The 24,388-nt window shown below is 33.5% G+C and overlaps 1 protein-coding gene across 7 annotated transcripts in view; it reads right to left on the bottom strand.

Annotated features, from left to right (window-relative positions):
- The window catches only part of LOC108976512 (microtubule-associated protein Jupiter), a 193,452-nt gene that overhangs the window by 3,415 nt on the left and 165,649 nt on the right, over nucleotides 1-24,388 (bottom strand). For 3 of the 7 annotated variants that reach the window (XM_018945675.1, XM_018945677.1, XM_018945674.1), the window contains 4 exons: nucleotides 6,869-7,002; nucleotides 5,621-5,653; nucleotides 1,877-2,137; nucleotides 69-86 (listed from right to left, as the gene is read on the bottom strand). In XM_018945675.1, the coding sequence (XP_018801220.1) occupies nucleotides 69-86; nucleotides 1,877-2,137; nucleotides 5,621-5,653; nucleotides 6,869-7,002 (446 nt within the window). The remainder of the gene's footprint in view (nucleotides 1-68; nucleotides 87-1,876; nucleotides 2,138-5,620; nucleotides 5,654-6,868; nucleotides 7,003-24,388) is intronic. The other 4 variants (XM_018945676.1, XM_018945680.1, XM_018945678.1 and 1 more) reach the window with 3 other exon arrangements.

The following is a 24,388-nucleotide window of genomic DNA, read 5'->3' as shown; positions in this document are numbered from 1 at the left end:
TTAATAAAACCCATTGAGGTTTTTATTATCTGTTGATTGAGGAAATAAAAGAAAATACGWCTACTTACTGCTCATTTTGCGGAAGACTGATTGTTGAGAGTGARTGTTAAGTGCGTTCGACAAAAAATGCGGCGTGCAAAAATGGACGAAGGACAAACAAATCAAAAAAGTTTSTTTTCTTAAATATTGCTTTTGCTATTTATATTTAAAAATATATGCACAATATGTATTGTAAAATATTTGTATTTTATTTTGTAAAACCTGTAATTAATGATAAACAATATAATATGATTTTATGACTTTTCAAAACAAAATATTTGATAGCTTTGAACTTTTTTTGGCTTATGAGTTGAAAGCCAAGGTTTCTAAAATGTTTGTGAGTGAAGTTCTGGGTAGGCAGTGTACGTACAAATTAAACCACGTATAAAACATTGCATGTAAACGCAAGTGAGCAAAGTTCTCTGCGCGCCCTTMACTTGGGAGCGGCCAGAAACGATTCCTTTATACATGRCTCAAGCAGCTCACGACTTCGGTCTTAGAGCAAGTATCCTCTGGGTAGAAAAAAACATATCCGTTTTTAGGCGAGTTAAAGTGAGAAGGCGAATCATCTCTCCCCAGARTTATGCCCTGGGTTTGGGACTCGTCGAGTAAAAAAAAAAAACAATGAAAAGGACAGAGTAGCCTCGGACCCCACATTTTATGATGACCACTGTAAACGTATTCTGGATTACGATTTAATGTAACTGGTATGTCCGGTATAATTGGGAAGGTGCCGCTGCACAGCTTGTTGATGGCTTCGTAAGTGTAAAGGCTGACATTTTCGCCGTCCAAGAAGTGCGATGGACGGGACAAGAACTGAGGCGACTAGGAATTTACCAGATTGGCAAAGAACCAGGTTGAACAAAGAACAAAGGTTGATCGCCTTCGCCGGTACCCGAAATGCGGTTATACGTAGTACTAGATTCCAGCACAGGAAGATTCATCAAGCCACATGGCTGTCTCCGGATCGAAAACCACACACCAGATCGATCATGTTGTCATAGGCGGAAGACATGTCTCCAATGTTTTAAAAATGTGCATACTACGACGTCATTGACTCGAATCGCTATCTTGCTGCAGCGAAGATACGCATCTATCGGTGTAGAAAACTCACTCAAACAAACACACGTACGTTCAGCTTCAAATGAAATCTTTGGTTTTCGGTAAAGGCAGAAGAACAGCTGGTACAATGAAGCGTGCCGTGAAAAAAAGAACAGATAGATACCGAGAGTTGAATAAGGAAGCGAGACGCATTTGCAGGCCAAAAAAAGAAGCAGGAATGAGTGGGAACGAAGAGCTTGACAAGCTGACCGACAGGGGTATTGCGACTAACATAAGGTTTCAAGACCGGAACATACCCTTGTATAACCCCCAGAGGTAATCTAGTGACTGATGTTCAGACCATATCGAAATTATAGAGCGAACGCTGCCAGTGAAATCATAACATCAGGAGATGGTGAACCCGATTTCCTAGTCGATGACGATGTAGAAGACGTTCCATTGTCCGACCGTGAACATCTATTCAAATAGAGTGTCAAAGAACTGRTAAACAGCATGTATCAGCTTTTTTGTAGAATATGGTCAGACGAAAACATGCCCGACAATTGGAACAGCTAAAAGAGTGTTCAACCGTCAACTTGCCGAACTAACATCTGAGTAATTGATATATTAATATTATATATTATTCTTACTAAAGTTTACAAAAACCTACTGAAGCGTAAATTTGTCCTAACTAACCATTGCAGAGAACATTATCATTACACGCTTTGACTAAATTTAGATACATAAAAATAGGCCTTTTATATACTTAAGATTAATARTCTACTTATTTGCTTACCTAATTTTGAGACACCGTTCATCTTCAAGTTTTCAGTGGACGACGATACCGAGGACGATGTCGAAGTGGACACTGAACCACCTTTGCCATTGCTGTGATGGCCATTACCGTTAGACAACAATTCTTGGGCGGCCTCAGTATTTGAACCAAATGGAATGCTGCTCTTCATGTGATTCCTGGCGGGAGTATTTGGACGTTCTGGTTCGCCAAAAAGACGCTGATAAGAGTCAACTTTCTGTTGTCCGCGACGTGGCTGATCACCTGCGTTTTGAAAAAAAGGGAAAAATTGGAAGTGTTCGTTTGTTTTTGGTTTTTTTACGTTGCATGTGTGTGTGTGCAAACGAATYCCGCGCCATGGTGCGTGGGGAAAAAACAAACAAAATGAGAAATTAGATCAAATATGCAAGATTGTTGGTAATATAATGTTATATATTGAAATCTTTTATACATATGTAATATGTAGATATGTATGTAAGTAAGTAGTAGGATAAGTAAGTATGTATGTAAGATATATATTTATAAAAGTAAAAAAGGAAGTTAAAGTGATTCACAATATTTTACAACATAATTTTTATAGTAAGATTATTTGTATACACTTTTTAGGTTATGTAAAAACATATTATAACACGCATATTGCATAACTATGTGTATGGTATGTATGTACATAAACATCAATTTTTTTAGCGGTAGCTGTGATTAGAAATTACTTATTACTGTGACACATAACGGAGGGAGTGCCGGTGTTGTCCAAACTGTGAAGTCATTAGAGACGCATAATTCATAAATAAAATTTTAAATCGCATAAAATTTCTTTATAATCRCATTGCGGCGCGCCTCAAAATTAAATTCTAATGGTAGACAGGGTATTTTTTACTTTAATAACTAGCAAGCAGCAACTTCTAACATTGTGTTTAATTTTTTTTTTTATTTTAACCTGAAAAATTAAAATCAGTCTATCACTAGGAGAGCATACGTTAACAAAGTAAGTGAACCAAAAAAATATGTTATTCCAAAAATATCGTAGTATAAAAATATAATGTAGGAGAATACAAATTTAGCACAAAGAAACSAAAAATTACAAAAATAAGAACCGAAACTATAATACCCTTCATAGGACTTGAGTTTGATCGGTCAGTYTGAATGGTAACTACATACATATGTGTATGCTCTAGTGGTTCGAACTGAACGTAGCGATGATTTACCTGATAACCTGTACAAATTTCGCGGAAATATTTTGCAGAAGTAAAAAGTTTTTCGTACAAGAAATTGAGTTTGATCAGTTTTTGATAGTTCCTGAAGGAATTTCGTGGAATGTTACCGAGTTGACAATCCTTGGCGATATAGAAATCCGAGTCCGTTCGGTTACTTAAATCTGACTGTGGTGGTAACGGGCGAGTTTGCTCAGTCAGTTTGTATGGTAGTAACATGCTAAATTGACCGATATAGGCGGTTCCGAGAAATATGCAGTTCCTTCCATCCGTGTACAAAAATTCAGCTAGGGTGTAAGTATACAATTGACATAGCWAAATCGAGTTAGCTCGTAATGCTGATTTATAGTCTTCTTATGGTATAGTCTTTTTAGATTTTTTGTTTATTTCTTAGTATTTTTTCGGCTTTTTTCTATAATTTTTCAAAGAAAATTTCCGCAACTTTTCTTTTGAGTTTAGTAGCTTGACTAATTTGAAAGATGCAATAATAGTTCAAAACYTATAATTTCCGCAATTCTAGTGGATCGTGAAACAAGTTGCGCTTTGACAAAGCGTGGCAGTTTAAAGGGCAACACCTACTATGAAACTGGCAATAATATACCATACAGCTGTTAATAGATATATGAAATCGGATGAAATAAATTTTGTGCCATATATTCTTGTGAATCATATTATATGCACTCAATGAAACTAAACTCGAAATGTGAGGAGGATTGAAAAGTAGGAGTTGGTGCCAATTTTAGCTGGATAATAGTGTGTTATTCAAACTATGACCATAAAGGCATAGTAAGTGAAAATTATACATTCGATATACATATTTCACATAATTCAAGTTTAGTACCCTTCATAATTCACCAAAAAATCTAACAGTTTGTTAGACATAACTTGCATATAAGCTGCAATACTGCATTTYTATGAGTGGGAGGAAGTAAGAATTGCGATCGGAAAAAATCCAATTTTATGTTTAGCGGTCATAATCCCGTTTCACCATAATATTTCGAGTTTTTTATGAGGCGYGTGCTACAAACCATGCCCCCACATTATTGAAATTACAAGTAGTTTAAAAATGTTGCTGCTTCTGTCGGTCATTTCTGCCGCTCATGCTCATTTCCAATGTCATTGTCAAAGTCAGCGTTGCATTTTCACTCGCTCATTCTACAGTCCTAAGGCGGTTAAATGAGCGCGATTTTACGCTTTCGTTAGCGTGCGCATCGTTCAACGATTTAATGCCAATTACTGTCCACGTTAATTCCGGCTAAATGTTCGTGCAGTTGAAGAAACTTTTATAAGCTTTTTATTTATGCAGTCGTAATTTGCGGTTTTATTGCTAAATGCCTGCCATGCGCTTAAAAGGTAAACTGAGACTGGTATTAAGAGTGTGTTTTGTGGAAATGCTAAATTATGGATCAGCTTACTTTCTACGTATTTGAATGCAGTAGGACTGATTTAAGATTTGTTTTGAAATTTGTATATTAAAGCAGTTATTTGCCATCGGTTTTAGATCCTTAGTTTTGATTTCGATTATTTTTGCTTACAAATAAACTATTTGATATTGATATTGGTAGATTGTATCGAACAAGTTTCGTTTTGTCAAGACAAAATTTTTGAGTTTCTTTAGATATACTACCATAACCAAGCTATTAATATACGCTATAGAATATCTAGAAGTTTACTTTCTAATAAGAAGTCCTTGGATTTACTGGTTAAAACGGGATGCCTTCGAACTTTGGGGAATATATTGAAACGAATTCGTATCGCGATATTATATTAATTTTTAACCAAGATTTAACCCTTTCAAGCTAAAACAAAACCGATTACAAATGAAATTAAAATAAAGTAAGTAATTGATCTTTTGAGTTTATGGTATATTACACCTAAACATTTTTATAAACTTAAAATAGAGAAAAAATTAAAAAGTAAACCAAAAAGTTAGTATGCGTTTATAAAAAGGTTAAAAGTCTAAAAAAGTGGTCGTAAATTAATAGGTGTATCCAAAAATAGCAACAAACGAAATAAGGTTGTAACTGCATATCTGGCTTTTAGACGCTTTGGCATTATGCGCTTAATTCCGCTGAATATAAAGATATTCAGCCATCATACATTAGAAGCTGAATAAGCGCTGAATGACCGAAAATATTGTTATGCAGTTTCAATGCTAAGAAAGTTCTTTGACAGCTTTTCAATTAAAATGATTTAAAAAACTCTCAACAAGTCGACCAACCATTTCGTTTGTCTATTTGTACTAATTAAAATTGATTTGGGTGGAAAATTTGGTATTTTAGTACCAGTTATGGTGTAAAAGAGTTGCCGTTTCTTATTTTAGGTTATGAACAAAATTTAAAAATCAAATATTATAAAAAAAAATATATTGCTTTGAACTATTGGAAACCCATTTGTGGTATAAAGGTGTTTTGGGTGGAATTATTTTGAACCAACAACAACAATAACTAACAATAACAACAACGAATGGTAAACCATAAAGTATGTAACAATTAAAAACTTGATATGCTTTACAAAGAGACAAATATTTAGGTACCAATGAAATAGAATCTGTGAGCTCCTTGTCGTACTGCAGTCATGAAGAAAAGAAATAAAGAAAAAACAAGAAAAAAATAAAATGTTTCACATTTAATTAATTGTTTTAATTTTTTAAGCTTTCTATGAAATTTACTGACAAAATATCAACAACACTTAAAAATTTAAATAATTAATTATTGAAAAAAAAATTAAAAGTACTTTAGCATTGCATATTTACACAGCGCGGAGACATACCACAATAATATTGATAATGACGTATTTAATATAGTAACAAATTAAAAGCTATAAATGAAATTCATATTATATAAAAAATAAGAAAACTGTACATAATTGACGTATGTATGTATATATGTAGCATAATTGTTTAAGTTTATTTTACTATCTCTTGAGGGAAAACTAGAAGGTTTATTTTCTTAAATGTGATTAGGAAAGCTTCAAAGCAGAGGAAGAAAGTTATACATATGTATCTATGTAGCTTAAAAGGAATATTTAATAAAATATATATCATTATAAATGTCTATATATACAATAAAATATTTATGTCAATCTATGTATATGTAGCTTTTTTGAGAAAAATTATGTATGTATGTGTACAGTCTTATTTATATTTTTTTCCATAAATTTTATTTGTGATATTTCTGAAAAATATTTTTGCATATTGTACAAATTATATGGTAATTTATWTAAATATTTAACTAAAAAAATTAATTCCAATTATTTTATTTCCAACAGATAGTACATACTTACAAATTCTAATTTCCACTTAAATTTTTTAATGTTTAAGGTTTTTAGCACACTCACGCTGCGCCACAAACTCGAGTTAAAGATTAAAGTTTATGAACGTCGTTCTAAAATTATCATATATAGACGACGTTCATAAATACATAGAACTGTCAAAAACCGTCCACAGGACGGCAAAAATTCAATTCTCGTCTAACTGTCCGCTTTAAAGTGAGTGAAAGAAAATAATATATGTTTAAGGTTAATGAAATGAATGTTTAAATCTGTACTCAAAAATTAATAACTATGCTCGAGTTTATGACGCAATGTCAACGTAATAGCATTACTTTTTATTATTATGTTATATTTTTTTAAATTTTTTTTTTCATATTTTTATAACTAATTACTAATAACAAATAGAATAGTTGACAAATATAATTTAATGTTAAAAGACGTACGTAAAGTATAAATCTAAAATATTACTCCACCCTGTGTTAATATTTAATGTGTTGTAATTTCAACATACCGTTATTTTTGATAGCGCCATTTTTGTCACATGAGAAAATATTCGATTGCATGTGATTTTTCACGTTGCGTGGAGTTTGTGGAAGGTCACCGCCGAATATGTCGCTAGTGCCACCGCCTGGAGGCCTTAAGACCCTAAAAAAAAAGAATTTGAATTTAATTAAATAATTACAATTAATATTAATGCATAATGTACATAAGTTATTCGATTTCATTTAAAGTTTTGAATTAATAAACATTTTTGATAGCAAGTAATGTGTTCACTATATTGGCTCTGATAACAGGTATACGAGTATCTCATGGTGAAATAAAGGTTGGTAGAAAAATCAAGATGTTAGAAATTAAAATGTCAAAAAATCAAATTCTCATGGTTTTTGCGAAATGAATATGGTTTAGAAAGAAATCCAAAATCGGAAGCTACAGAGATTCATATTATTAAAAACAAAGAAAACTTTATAAAAAACAACTTTTATTAAGAAAATAATACTTATAATAAAACTCTACAAAAACAAGTACAATTTAAACGTGGAAGTAGTGCAATGCAATTTCATGGCTTCAAATTTTCGTATTACATCTCAATGCACCTGTGACCGATGTTGAAGAAATCTTTACATATGCATTTGCTTCTGTGTGCGCTTGCATAAATTTTAAGATCGACGAAGCATGCTCTTCGGTTAATGAGTAATTAGCTCGACCGTAAGTATTGCAAGCTTTATGCGAGTCAGTGACCATTGCAAGTGGCCTAATGTGCTTGTTGCATTTAATTGCAGCGAAGAAAAGACCAGAACAACAACAGCAACGCTGAAAGAATAACGAGAAAAGGCCACAACTGCGCAATTACTATGAAATAGCTATTACAAACTGCAACAATAAGATGGTAAACTGATAGCGCTGCGAAATAGTGCCACTTACAACAAGCAGTGAAAATAATAAAAAAAAAATAGACCAAACTTAGCTGGCAATCAAAGGAACAGTGGTCGGCTCAAGAATTAGACAATCAGCGAAGCGTAGAAATGCAGTTAAATAGTTGATGCAACAGCAGGTGCATTTTGGCACTTCGCTGTTGCGTTTTTGCTCCTAAAAAACGCTCGACTTCTTACTTGTGGCTCCACCCTGCGGTGGCACCAATTCGCATTAGCAAAGTAAAGCGTGTGAGCGATATCATCATCAATGGCGATTGCAACAAACAACAGCAGCAAGCAACAGCAGAGGCAACATCAACAGCACCAGCCTGCAACAGAACGGCACACCATCATTAACACCGCCACAACATTTGCAGTAATGACGATGACCAGCGCAGTGGTGTTGTTGCAATTGGACTGCTGCTGCGAATTTTGATGCCATCGTCGTCGTCGTCGCTGTTGTTGGTGTTGTACGAACGGAAACTGTAGTTAATTTCATGGTTTTATGAGATTTAAGGCAGTGGTGCGAATCCAGTAGCGTGTACAGGTAAAATTGTTGTTGTTATGCACATGCATCTGTGCATTGAAAGAATCTGAACTAGAAAACCAGCATAATTACTGACACACACACATACCGACACTATTTAATTTTTCTTTGCAAACTGTGCAACTCTGCGCTTTGCTTCCGCTTGAGACTGTTGTTGCAATGTTGTCTGTTGCTGAATAATTTGATTATGCAAGCTGCAAATTATAGATAATTCGGACACAACAATTTATGCGAAAGAAAATAATAAACATTTTAAAATAAATTTTTAAATAAGTAAATGAATTATTAACTTTTATAGCATCCGAGATCGTAGTAGAGTTGGCAATTATCGAWWAAATTTAAAATATTCAAAATATATAACAAAAATAAACGTTTCTTTTTGAAAAGTATGCATAATGTTTTAAACATAGTTGCCAACTATCGAGAAAATAATACCAATATAAAAAAATGTGCAGCAAAAATTAAGCGTTTCAAAATGCCTTTTGAAAATTATCAAATTATACGATTATACTTTAGAATAAAGTTGCAAGCGATCGAAAAAAAGTTTAAATTAATACAAATATCACAGAGTTGCCAACTATTGGAAGAATTGAAAAAATGACTCACAAAATAYGTGGAAAATAGCAAGCGTTTCAAAAAGCTTTTCGAAGGCTATCAAATTTTTATATACTATTTTTGAATAGAGTTGCCAACTATTGACAAAATTACAAAAACTACAAAATGTGTAGCAAAAAATATATGTTTCAAAATGATTTTTGAAAAGTATCAAATTACTATACATAATATACAGTGTTTTTGAATGGAATTGCCAACTATCGGAAGCAATGAAAATATCTCCTACAAAATATGTAGCAAATACCAAGCGTTTCAAAAAGATTTTCTAAACGTATCATGTAATATTTTTCAATAGAGTTGCCAACTATAATAAAACTATAACTCAAAATTTGTTAACTTATGCTCAAACTGGGAAAAAATTTACAGTTATACATGCAATGTCATTAATGTACAATATTCTTAAGAACAATTGTGTAAACCAAATTAAAGTTGTGGAGAATGTATTGAGAAAAGTGAGATTAATTTACCTTCTTACATAATTAAACTTCTAACTACTCAAAAAGTGTTTAAAATAAAGTTTAATGGCTTTTTTAAAGGTATTTGCTTAGTTTGTCGGTTTAATTGGTGGCACATACATAATATATAAGTAGGTTAGGGTTGTTAATTTTGTGGCACTAATTATCATTCTCCTATCTGAGACTTATAATTTATGATCTACAAATAAAGTAAAATTACTCGATTCACTATCATTACCAAATTTTAATAAACCTTATCTTATGTATGAATGAAATTATTCATACAAATGACTTTTATTTATTTTACCAAAAAAGGGGAGAAATGAAGGAAGTTAAATAATTGTTTATCTCTTCGCCTGTGAAACAAATGTATAGACACATAGCAGTTTTCGCACGAATATATTTTTTAATATTTCATAGCAAACCCAATTTGGCCTAACGTGCAACGTCGTGTGGCAATGTGGGTTTATGACTTTTAGACGTTTCTGCATTCACAATTGCTGTCCTCTTTTCTGCATTTTGATTAGCATTTTTTAATAATTACTTGGCATAAATGTAAGTGCTTTCAATTAAAAAGTACATAAATTCAATAAGACAGTGCTTATTTTGATAGCCTGCAGGAAACTTGGGCCAGAGGATAAGAATTTTTCCATGCGTAACTATAATTTCTATAGCTTACATAATTAGTTGTATTATATATGTCAAGTAAAAGTGTTTTAAAGACTTGTTTATGCATAAGATTATATATGTATAATATATAATTCTGGGACAATAAAATTTTCTCACATGTGTGAGAGAGAGTTAGCGAAAATTCGGTCTTAGATTTCTTTTAAGTTTCTATTTCCCTTCATATAAAATAAAGTATTTAAGAAGATAGAAGCAGTTACCGAATTTCTTAATAAAGGCGATGCCTGAATGCCCTGTTCATAAAAAAGAATATTTATATCAACTATAGACTTGCTTATACTAGTAGGGCTGACAACTCAAGATGTGTCTAAATAAGTATCTCTCCATTCCTACATATTTATCTATACAATCTTAAATTTTAATATAATATTACTTCCTTTTTTTTTACGAAATTATCTTGCAATTACTGCATTGTCTAGCACAACACTTTTCTTGATWTGTATTCATAAATAATGCGCAAGGTGTCTGACCCAGACAGGCAGGTAATTCCGCGAGTTATTGTAAAAACGATGATAAACGATATGTCAGGCCGAAAGAAATGCAATATAAAGAAAGCTGTGACGAAAGTGAAAAAGACGAAAAGAAAAAAATCAATTCGTTGAGGCTTCTAAGAGCCGCACCCTAGCTAACGTATGGCAACCAAAGAAGCTTTCATATACTGCATACATATTTGAATACTTTATGATAGGTTTGTCTTTGGCTCAATGCTTTTGGCAATCGAAAATGTGCAGAAGTCGCATGCATACACCTAAGACAGTTACCAGTATAATCAACGATATTTCACACTCGCTTCTAGGTGCGCTTTTGGCAATGCGTTGTTGGCACGTATGACACCTTTGTGTGGCATGAAATATTTTTGTGCGCTACAAAAAACAACAAAAGAGTAAAATGCAAGCGCGGAAAATATGAATAAACACGCGTTTATTATGAGCTACAAAGGAGCCAGACACAGTGCTGACCCTTGCGCAGCGCATTATGAGCACCCAAGTAGCTATGTTGCACATGACTGTGGCATGCATTCCAAAGAAAATTGTTTTCAGGCAGCTGCCAACATTTTGGGTGCTCCATCAGCTGGCTTGTTGCAGCCATCGCGCTACCGAATGACTTGTTTTATGTGTGTTTGGAATTAGCGCACCGAAATTCTGTTGCAAATTTGCTACCAAATGTCAGGCGCAGTGGTCGGCGCACAGGCAGCGCCACACTTCATTACATTTTCCTGTTGCTTTTTTATCTATTGAATGGTTATATGTATGTATGTGTGTATGCAGGTGTGTTTATACTTATTTCACTGCAACAAATGATGCTCCAACGACTTTGAACAGCAACAAGCTGTGCAACAAATATACTATGTATGTATGTATAAAGTTGGTTTACAACTTACAAATATCCCAGCAGGAATATTTTGATTTACTGAAATGGTTTGCTGTTAGAATCACTATGGACTTTGCAGTTGACATTTGCATACCATTGCACAAACTCACCTGCATACAAAAAATGGCAATAAAATAGTGGAGCTGCCTGTGATTGTTGGACTAGAGATAAACATCGTAAAAACGAAGGCCACGAGAGTCTTTATTACAGCAGAAGCTAGCTAAATAAGTATTAGCAATCATGAAATCGAGTTCGTTAACGGCTACCGCTACAACGGGAACTGTATGAGGAGCAAGACAAGAGCTACGTTTGGTCGGCGGCAAATCGTATTGAAAACCTGGCAAAGCTCCACAGGCACTAAACTCAGCAACTTTTCCGCATGCGTAAGGACAACCCTGTTATATGGAAGTGAAACATGGCTGGTCTTTAACTCCGTTACTCAGTGACTTCATGTATTCATCAACAAGTGCCTGCAGCTCTGCAGAATATACTGAGAAATATGTACTAAAATCGCGGCCAAAAGTAACATGGAGCAGGTCTCTACTATGCGAATTAGCTGATGCAAAAGCTGTGAAAGCACTTAATGGAGACAGAGCAATCAAAAAGAAAAAAATAATGTTCTCGAGGTATATATCATCTGAGACCTATTTTTTATGTAACTGCAGAATTCGTTCAATGTAAGCGAAATTAAAATCATGAATGCTTTTTGCAAATCTTAAATTAAATTTTACCCTACTGGGTCTGCATTTATACATAGCAACACACATAAGTTCGGTGCAAGTGCACGATAACTGTTTGGCTGGCATTCGGAACACTTTTTTGCTGGCGTGCATTTTCTATGCCAATTTGGCTCGCTTGTTTGCGCCCAATATATTTGCTTTTGAATTTAAATATTTTTTTTGTGCAGCTTTTGATTTGCTAGATTGTGCGCCCATAAAATAAAGCAATAATAAGCTGCACTGCTCGCGCTGTTGGTGCATGCACGCACAGCGGGCAATGAAAACGACCCCTTTGGCGGTGCACATGTGCGCAGGCGCATCGGTTTGGCCATAGACAAGCGCGTTCATAGCTTTAGTGCGGTTTATTTGTGGCGCAGCGCGTACTTTCTTAACGCCACCCTTGGAGAGGCATCGTTGTGAAAATATGCATCTAAGTCTGTTTGTATGTAGCTGCTTGGATCATATCCATAGCCTATAGCGCACCAGATACAGTTAGCACATAAGTTATGTTTTATCTTCCTTTAGAATGGAAATTTAGCGCTTTTACTAATGAATAAATCAAATAGCTAAATAGTTTGCCTCGCATCGGTGCATATCTGGCAAGTAAAAATGTATGTATTTGCATATACTCGTCTTTAGGTAGGTTACCGGATTAATTTCTACAATTTATAGCAATTCATTCCTGCATGTGGCGTGGACAAATTACTGTTAAGATATTTATGATTTAATAAACTTGTTAACCAGGCTTTAATCAATCTACTTTTCGTGGTGTTTGATTTATCAATGGCAAGATTTTCATATTTTGAACACATAAATTTGATCCAGGAGCAAAAATTATTTATATTAGTATGTAAATAATCGATGAACATATTTTACATACAGTGAAACCTGGATATAACAGCTTAGCTAAGGGATTACATGGGTTTACGGGTTTCAAAAAATTGATTTTTTATTGCTTAATTAAATTCTACAATACTTCCAGAAGATTTTCGTAAATTTTCAAGTTGATCCGAGTAATAGTTTCGGAAATACAGCCTTGATAACTTGTGCGCTCAGGACTAGGTTAAGTGCGCCGTCTTAAAAGCGTTTTTCACGAAACTGTGTTTTTTAAGTCGGTTGGCAAGATTTCTCGAGAACTACTTAACCGATCTTCATGAAATTTTACACAGGTCTTAAAGATATAATTCTTAAAGACTTGAACGAAGATTTTTTTTTTCGATTACAACTATTTCAAAAAAAAAATTCCTTTGTTAATAGCGTATGTTTGTAACAAGAAAAAATTCTAACGAAATATATCATTTTTTATCTGAAAAAAATTATTGAAAAAATGGTGTTTTTTTACCCGAGAAACCCCATGTAACCAATGAAATATTGTACGATGTATTATATGCGTAGAATTCATCAGATTATGGTAATATCCCAAATAACCAAAGAATCATCTGCCTCAAATAATCTACTTTGCGATTATGTCTAAAGTTCAACTACCGAACAAACTGAAGCATCGTCTCGGGTTTAGTTTGACACGAGAGAAGAAGATGTTGAACACCTACCACATTTCTACATACTTATATTTTCGAATTTATAATGATATTATATAGAATTTCTAAGCAATCACCAAGGAAACAAATAAAACAGCATATAATATCCGAACCTAAAATATTTATGGAAATATTATTGCAATTTTCACAAGCTCACAGGTTAGACACTTTATGTTCTTCATTGCACACTTTTTTTTTAACTTAAATTAATTAAAAAATTTTTTTCACTTCCATGCGCTCAGTTCAAAAAAATGTGCTCCATAAAAAAACGGAGTGGTACAAGACTATAATTTAATTAACGGTCATTATATATACATACATTTGCACATATAAATTAGAGATGAGCGATTTTGCGATTTTTCGATATCTGTGATTTCAGTGATTGCTATTTTTAAATCACTGTAATTTTATATTGCTATTGCGATCGCTACTAAGTCGACGTTCAAATGGAGACCTTTTGTTATTGTTGTTGTAGCGGCAGATTCTGCCGATTTGACACTGTTTGGCCGAATAAAAGTCCGGGTCCGTTCCAGTCACATAGACCCGTACGGCGACAAATTTTCTTTTTTTTTCACTTGGAGCGTATTGCATAGTTCATTTGTACATTGGTATGATGGTTTCACATATTTCTTACAAGGAATTGCCATTAGTGTGGTTGATCATTCGTTTGTTTAGAATACCCGCTTTTAATATTTTCAAAGAAAAACTAATGACTACCACTGTAGGATGTCTATTCTGAATTTGTTAAAGATATTTTATATGAAATTTTTGATTTGCAAATACTGCATTTTGCATATTTTTCATCTTCCACTTCAAATCTGCCATACTTCACTTCTTTTATTTGATACATTTTCTGCCACTATTAAAAATTATAAGAACGTTACACTCAAAACTTCAAACTGCGATGACGAAAAATAGCATTATACGCATATATTGTATATGCAATACCCTGAAGAAAGCTGCTACTTTTCTACTATTTGCTATTGAGATCGCATGTACTTTACTATTAAAAAATCACAGTACTGCTATCGAAAATCACAGGTTCTAACTGCTATCGCAATCGCAGTTCATAGAAGCGAACTGCTATTTATAAAATGTGATCGCAGTTGCGATATGCGATTTTTCAATCACAGTGAAAAAATCACCGGTAGTGAAATATCGCTCATCACTAATATAAATGTAGTTAGAAGAGTAACAAAATGGTAGCATAAAATTTGGTAAATTCAAATTGAAATGAATTTTACGCCTTATGGCTTTGACCTGTGTGCTACATTACCACACATACATATAAATGCACATATACATAAAATATTAAAGAAAATTGTATGTTGTCAGAGGTAAAGCACCTCACCTTGTACTTAACTAGAACAGAGACGAAGCAACATAAGCTGAGTTGAAAGCGAGAAAAATTGAGGCGTTTAAAATGGGTAAGAGTTTAATTGCAGGTTTCATGCGAAATGGCACAAGCCGGGAGAAGTAGTGTAAGCGAATGGAAAAGTTTTCACGGCAAGCGTTTTTTGGTAATGTAGAAATGAAGAAGAATAAAAGGTTTATTGAACTTGTATATCGACATTTCCTTAGCGTAACCTTTAATTGTGGAAATAATAGTACTAAAGTGATAAGGAAGGTGAAAGGTGAAATGAGATGGTTGTAAGTTTCGACCTTCCATATGAGTCATCTGGTCTTCTGAGATATAAATTTAAGACTATAACTTTTGTAAAAGAAAACTATGTGATAATGTTAATTTCAAGACTTCAAATTCCAAAATAAAAGTTACTCGTTTCAACATGAACAGATCTCCCTCATGAGATTTCTATGGTCTAAAAGAACCAGAAACAACACGAAATCCCCAAAATTGCGTGTGTAGAACATAGTTTTAAATAGTTTTAGGATATTCTTAAGGAAGCACGTTGAGCGATTGCTGACGAACTTTCATATATTTTATTTTTCTGTATTTGTTTTGTCGATTCTATATTATTTGTTAGGTCTTTGGATATTAACATAATTTTCGACAATCTTTGAGTATTTGTTTTGTCGATTCTATATTATTTGTTAGGTCTTTGGATATTCACATAATTTTCGACAATCTTTGAAGCAACTTTCTGTATCCAAAAAATGCCTCAATTTTTCAGTCTCCTAACTAAGCTTAAGTTGCTTAATTTTTTGAAAAAAATATTTCTCCATTTTTCTACATTAATATTGTCGCCTGCACAATGTTACCCATTCGATATTATGCACTTAAGGTAACGCTTTTTCCAATCGTCGAGCCCTTCTCAAACTCCATTTTTTTKAAATAGAAAAAATTCACACCAAGCTATGTCTTTCAAATATGGAGTCTAGGGAATCGTTATATTATTGTTTCTTTACGAACGAGCCACGAAGTATAAACCTTTAACAAATGAAAATCACGAAGTTCATACAAATACGTTTAACGTTGTAAGCAATGGTTAGGTTAGGTTACCTTAGATGGCTAGAGCAGTTACGATAGCTTCCGGCAGGACGTTATTGAGAGCTCYCTCTACATCAAGGCAGGTTTTAACAGCGAATTCYTTAACCCTAATGGCTTCCTCAARCCATAACATGRTAGTATGCATGGCAGGATCTACTGACTTGCTTTTACAWTAAGCAAGTTGCGCTCCTGATAAATGGTCCCTCGGAATGCGCCCCCTTATGTACCAGTCCATCAGTTTCTCCAGAGTTTTTAGTAAGGAGGAGAGGATGAGGGGCCTGAAGCTCTTGAGCATAATCGTGTCCAGGCCGCAGGGTTGTAACCCAGTCTTATGCAGTTCGCATAGTTGCAAGATACCTTAATAGCATATTGAAAGCAATGAATACASCCGAAAATTACTTCCATCTACAAACCCGCGACATTTACCATGAAATTTTCAGTTTTAAACTCATCGGACATYAAACTACATACATGCATTTGTAAATAACACTTCCTAGTCATTTAAAATGAGATAAGTTAAAATTGGAAGAAATATGCGCTAAATTGCATGCAATTCATTCAGTGACGCGGATAATTGAAGCAAATGATTGAGTGAATTAAGTAAAATGTTTGTAATCTGCTTTCCTACAGGTTATGGGCCCATAATGAATTCACCTCAATCAACACTTTTAAAGGATCGAAAAAAAAAGTCTCAGCAAGAGTTGGACAAACTATGTTGCACGTGCATTTCTTGTTGAATGCTTGTTAATAAATATATTTCAGTTAAATTGTCAYTTTGACAGCTATTAATAACAAAGTGGACGCCATAACTACGCCTATACAAAAACAACAACAAGCTTTAAACAGTCCTTTCACAAGCGAACAAGGTGCGCCGCACGCAAGAGTCGGCTAAAAGCGATAGCGCAACTATCGATGCACATACTTAATGCATAAGTATGTGGGTACATTCATTTATAACTGTATGTATGTAWGTACATGTGTCATGGAAGCGGAACAATTTTGAAAGATCAAAAATTGATGAGTTTAGTGAGCATAAGTGACACAACGGCTGCAGCGTTGAGCAGGCGCATTAATGCAATGCCGYTATTAGTGTGAGACAGTTTGCTCGGTTTGTTATGCGGCTGCGTGGTCAAAAGCCAACCGCAACCACGCCAGTGAAAGATGTTAAAGATTGGAAAGCGAAAACTATGCGCCACTAAGTCAACTGGCTGCGATACGRATTTACTTATGCGAGTAATTAAGGAAAATTGAGTGGCTGAGTGCCGGCGTGGCAGCGGCACAGACGGAGCATGCGTGGCCTGTGGCGGAGAGGATGTGGGTTGGTCCGCAAGGCTCAAGCATCTATCTGGTGAGTGGTTGTAACACTATCATTTACTTTGTTAGAAACAGAGAAGTTATGAGTACAAGTGCACTTGGTGACTTGTTGACTGCCGGCGCATGACTGTTGCTAATTACAACAACTAACTAATATAACTATAGAGCTGCCGGCAAATAGTGGACATTSGCTTGTTGGTTAGTTATTGCCATCACTAACAATGCTGCGCCGCCGCAGCTGCGTACTAGGCGGTAATTAGTGCATTTTAACTAGCCTTTCGTTTGCAAGCACATCGCCCCACTCGACCGCATGTTGCACTTGCACACATGCAACGTGAGTGCGGTCGCGCGCTTTTAATCTCAAAACTGCTAGAAGAAAATAGTCATTTAATTAAGCGCTGCCAAGAGATAAAAGGTTTGGCAGTAAGATTAAATGGTAAATGATGAAGGAAAGCGTTGCAAGTCGCATGTTGCAGGTTTGAAAGGAAAGTAATAGTTGTGGCAAGTTGRCGGTCACTTGAAAGCGTCGTTAGAAAGAAATGACAGAGGCTTAGTCGGTGCAAAATAGCGCTGGGAAGAAGATAGACTTGTATGCATATGTACATATATGGGAGTATGAGATATATTGCCGTACACCCAGTGGCATATAAGATAAACCTACGCATCAGCATGATTGATGTTGCTACAAGCCACTTCATTTTTCGCTGTGCTGTAGTTGGCGAAAGTCATATCTAATAAATAATATGGGTGTAAATGGCATATTTTTATTGCCAATTTACTGGCTGTCATCGCTTGGTTAATACGCACATACATATGTACATACAAACATATTCTATTAATATTTTATTGTGTATACTCGGAAGCATCTTCGAAGTTTGATTTCTTGAAGTGTTACGAGAACAAATTAAAAAAAAATTAAAATTCAGAAAAGAATTAAAATTAAAAAAAAAAATTAATAAAAAATAAATTAAAACACAAATTAAAATATAAAAAATAAATAAATTGGAAAAAATAAATTTAAAAAAATATTTCAAAAACTAAGAGACTAGTTCCGATATACATATACAGACAGACGAACATTCATGGCTAAAAAGACTCTTCGTAGGCTTTCATACGTAAACTTGGTGGCAAAATCAATGTATCCTGCTGAGATTTCCCTTAAGGTCCATACATTTTAATTATTATTGAACATATCTCAATATAGTTTTTTTTTGAAAACAGTATGAACAAAAAATATACATTTTTACAGTTCGAAAGAAATATGTATTTCTAGTTCAGTAGTCAAGTTTATGTATTAAATTATTATATTTTATATTTTTCTCACCACCTCGAGTATTTATTTTAATATTTATTSAATTAATACAATTTTTACCATAAAATATTTCAGTTTTCATAACTAACAATCACACAGTTCTCTATCACTTTGTTGTAAAATATTATTTTACATTTACAATCTATAAATTCACTGGTCAATATAAATATATTTCAATGTCTATTCCAGTGTGACAATAGCCACAGCAAAACTAAAAAAAAATTGTGACAAATCAATAAAAAAAAGACATGAGAGTTTAAAAACTTAACTATAAAAYGCAAGAACTTGTCTTCCATGCCACTAATGTCAACAGCAATAGCGCAATATCTAAAAATGGCTATAACATCATCGGCGCTATAAATGCCACAAGTGTAAGCCACCACAACAGAAGGCGCTTGAAAGTCAGCACTTGAATGCCAAACAAGCCACAGAGCTGCCATCAATGCCTACCATCAAGGTTAATTGCGGYAATAAGGAAAGCAATTCAATCGAAGTGTTTTGCTTAAGGCGCCACGCAAACAATGATAGCAACAATAAAGAAAGCAAATATTTGATTTTGTTTGCGCTTTAGTATTTTCTTTTTCGCCTAGTTTTAAGTGTCCATAAGCCATGTTGAGACAAGAAAGGCATTCAATGTGAAAGAATGCACTTAAATGTGAAATACTGTGGTCCTCTGGCGTCATTCTTATTAGTGTTAATATTATTGCAGTGATAATTATAGATATTACGAATTGATGTTAGACAAAAGGATTTTTCATATGCCATGGTATTTACATTTTTTATTACCATTACTAATTGATTACAAATAAAATTTGTATGTAATTTAGCATATATATGTATGTAAGTCATAAATGTATAGTTAAGACAAGTTTCAATGTTACCAAACATTATAAAATGCTATAAACCAGAAGGGATTTGAAAGATATTGCATTGACTATTGCATTAAAACTACATTCCGAAGCCTTTGTGCAAGCAACAATAAGTGTTTGATAGTCAGCGTATACAAAAATTGCATACAACGCCAGAAACAGTCCGTGGGATTTATGAAAATGAAATGAAGGTTGGAGTGTTTGTAATTTATAAGCCTTTTGTAAATATCTTTTGCTAAAGCAGTTTAGTTTTGGTTAATATCCAAAAACAAGGAAAACCCTTCACATAGATAAATAAAAGATTATTTACAAGAAATTAACTATTAACATACGAAAAAGAAAATGACGTGCAGTAATTTCCTATTTCGTGTGCGAATCGCTGCTCGTTAACTTTCAATCCTCTCTGGTCAAAATTTTACATGTATGTAAATGCAGCTAAAAAGCTAGCGAGTTGAATTCGATACAAGTGAGTGTTTGGATGTCGCCTTATTGGCAAACTTCATGAAAGCATGAAAGCTGCTCGAAACTAAAGGATTTCTAAAATGTTTTTTTTTGGTTCGGAAAGAAACAATTCTTTATCAAATAAGGAAGAAAAATTGGGATTCTCTTTGTTTACCAAATTGTTTTTAACATAGGAGTTTGAAGAACGAATGTATTTATTATCTCTCGCGATAACTAAGTTTTCTATTTTCTGGTAGGTGTTACCAGTTTTTATCATAATAAATTGGCACGGTAAAGAGTTTTGAATCCATGAGCTTCTAGAACATGTGCTTAATGAACCAACGTTTATTTGTACGAGTATAACGATCTCAATGCTACAGAGAATGTTTGTCAAAAAATTGACATGAGCGAATCCAATGTAAATTCACTGTAAGGATCTCCAGCGGAAAAAAATAACAAAAAAGGAAATACAAATATGTTTTTAATTATCGTACCATCGGGCGGACAAAATAATGTTACGCAATAAAAGAAATTTAACACCTTTCTATCAGCTGTCAATGAACTACCAAATAATAAWAGGAAACACAATGAAAATATGCAAAGTAATAATCATGTAACAATGAAAGTGTAATGATGTCAATGAAACSACAATAAATACGTGATGACCAACCCAATGTTGACATTATGATGATATAAACTTTGCTGCTGTTGACAACCACCAACCACAAACAAATAGCAATCAACTAAATAATGTCTTAAAAGCTAATAAATAATATAAAAAATATACGAGACGGAAATATGACATTAAATGGTAGAGTTGAAGTTTAAAAAATTAAAATTGAAGACAAGCCATCATCGACGCAACAAATGAAAGCTGAAATGGATGGATGGTGGCGCTCGAGGCAAGTGATAAATACCATCAAGCCATGCTTGCAAAAAAAAAAAAAGAGAAAACATAATTAAAATAAGTGAGCTGGTATACGCCATAAGTACACTGGAGTATGTATTAAAGAAGTGGATCATATTACAAAGAAGAACGGTGGTAAGGAAGTTACAAAAACAAAAAAGGGGAAAAAACATTTAARATGTTTATGTAAGCTGAAAATGAGATATGCATTTATTCGCAATATATACACATACGTGTGCATTATTTGTTTACCATRGCGTATGAGTGTCAGTCGTACCTGGATACAAATCTTCATATGCATTTTTGCAATATGTTTGTCACGCTGATTTATGAACACTGCTGGTGTTAATGATGGCACAAGGACAGTCAGACACTGACAAAATGAACTAGACTAAGCGGCATGCCGACTAACTGACAGCCAAGCAGCAGAGTGGCATGGCTAAGTGAGTGAGTGCACGATTGTCTCAATGGTTGCACAAACATTTGTAAATACATSCAAGCATATTTATTCATAGCTTAATACTTTAGTTGCGCAGTTTATTGGTTACAAAGTGTTGCGCATGCGTGCTGACAGCTGCGATTGAAAGACTTGGAATGAAGAAAAGGCAACAAAACGCAGACAGTTGTAGAAAAATTTGTATTAAATGCAATACTTGCAAAAACTTACAAATATACAAATCTCTGCTGGTAATTAGGCACTTATGGAGCAGCGTCTTTGTATTGTCATTTTGTTTCCAAATGTCCATATATATTTTTTATACACTCAATTGCATGCTTAATGAATACTCAAAAAGTCAATGTTGAGTATTTTTTTCTTGTTCATAGAACAAATTGTAAAATTATGGCTTTCTTGGAGGTATTTAGACTGGCCAAACAACTTAAATAACTTAAACTCGCATGCATTCCAGAAATTATACGTCGAAATTGAGGAAATATGCTTCGTTATGAAATAAGTTGTAATCTTAAAGCAATTTATTATTTTTTTATTATTTTCTGGCTACCTTGCGATATACGCTCCCATACCTATGTATGTACCCAAACAAAATGTAAACAAAAAGCTGTCCAACAGATCGCTTGCAATAAAAATGTTAATTACTTTAATTTGATATGAAACTGAAAGTGTAATTGAGCCGAACTAATGACGACAAAACAAACGCCAATGGCCACAAACATAARCAAAGGCAAGAAGTGGTGAATGAAAAGACAGACAAACGACTGCATAACTGCAATTCATCAAGTGTGAAAGCAATTGGTGAACGGTTTCGGTAGTTATGCAGTGTGTGTGTAATTGTGCGACTTAAGTACACACAWACATATGTACATGCACATAAATACGTTTGGGCATAATTAATATCCATTGCAGGCATTTTCCAACACTAATTATATTTACACGTGGAAATTTTCCTGCATTTTCCACACTCGTTTTTATGATATATACCATACACATATGTGTGTATGTATGTACATCTATAATTAACTATGCTTGTATGCATCTTCGAATTATTGTGCATGTGAGTTTTTAATATTATTTAACAACCAATTATATATTACATAATTGTATACATTTATGACGGCTCTAACAGTAATGTTACTGCATGAGATCGCTGTTAGCTAAACTGTATTTAATATTCTTTTACGATCAACTGTAGGCTTTGACACTTTTTTAAGCAAAGTTTGCATTAAATCAGAATAGTTTTCGTTAGCCATAAAAATACACAATTATTACATTGAGGTTCACGTTATTTTTAAAGTTTTTTTTTTTTGCAAACGCCATCTGAAATCTTAGTTTTTGCTATACAAAAGGATTCAACGGAAAGAAGTCCTTTATTTTAATTTTAAATCGTGCTGAAATTATATTTTATTTTCGTTTGATATTTTGCTTAAGTTTTACTTTACAAAAGTGGTATTCTGATATAAAATTGTTGGATCTAAAAAAGGAGTTATTGAATTTTTCCATAGTAGTTAGATCTGAACAATATCTTCAGACATCGTATCGCTATCTTAGAAAATAATCTGTTTMAGATTTGGTATATAGTATGTATATCGTAAAATGTTTGTATGACAACTATATGTTATAGAACTCCGATCTAAAAAATTGCTACAGGCWTTGTATCCTTGCCTTAGAAAGTAATCTATGCCACATTTCGTAAATGAAAAAGTTTTACATACAAGCACTTGGTTCTCATCGTTCAGTTTGTATGTCAGCTATGTGCTTTTGTGGCCGATGTTCGATATCTCAAAAACTGAGAGATTGGTTCGTATGTGTACAGAAAAAAAAAGCAGACGGATATGGCTACATCGCCTGAGATTGTTATGCTGATCACTTAGATATATATTTTTTAGGTTCTCCGATCTTTCTTCCAGGGTGTTACAAACTGCTTGGYAAACCTAATATACCCTGTTCAGAGTATAAAAAAAAAAACATTTTTTCTCAGTTGTCCGATTACTATTTTATTGAAAGTAAAGAAGAAAGTCAATGCACAGCTGCTCATTTTAGTCATAAAACTAACATATTATACATACATAAAAATCACTATTGCCAGCTAAATTATCTTCCATCCACAATTCGCTTCAATGATTTTTATAACAATTCCAATCAACACCACAAATATGGTTAGGAATGCAAGAAATTAACCATGGCTTGAAAAGCGTTAAGCATTAATACAAAATATTTTCGATAATTACTGAAGGGAAAGTTCATTAGTAGGTATGTGGAAGTGGAAGAAATTTGATTTTAGTAACACTTCCACACCATTTACAGATMTCGGTCAAAATATTTATACGTGGAAGAGACAAAGGCAAACGAAAGGTATTRCAAAACGATTGATAATGGGAAAAAAGTTAATTTATAAAAGTTTGAGAAATTCGCAAGACCTTTTACGAATGAAAGTGTTTAAAATAATATATGTATAAAAATCATTTGCAAAAACTTTTGTATGCAGCAGGAAGATGTAAGAAATGCGGCAGTAAAGGAAATTTATTATAATGGTATTTATTATTATTATTTAATTACATATATAGCTAGGAATTATTTAAATACTTGAGAGGAATGAGGCACAAATGATTTTACACACAAAGTTATTTAATCAGTTGCAATTGCCTTTCAACTGGAAAACTTAACTGYCACAGCTAATAATAGCTAATAATTGAGTTTGCTTTTAGAAAAATTAGCTTTCAAAATTTAGAGTTACTATATTCTTCAACACTTGCCGAAAATTCAACGAAAACTATTTCACACTGCTGACTAGAGAATAAAATGTTTAATTAAATAAAATATGTAAACAACTTCAACAGAACTGTAAGTGACAGTGATACGTTAATATTCCGCATCATAACGTTTTCCGATACAATGTTGATAACAGCTATTCCGCAACTTGGAATACTGTACAGTGGTT

This window comes from Bactrocera latifrons, unplaced genomic scaffold, assembly GCF_001853355.1.
Source record: "Bactrocera latifrons isolate USDA-ARS-PBARC rearing strain unplaced genomic scaffold, ASM185335v1 scaffold_77, whole genome shotgun sequence".
NCBI lineage: Eukaryota > Metazoa > Arthropoda > Insecta > Diptera > Tephritidae > Bactrocera > Bactrocera latifrons.
This window is presented reverse-complemented; position numbering and strand designations above follow the sequence as displayed.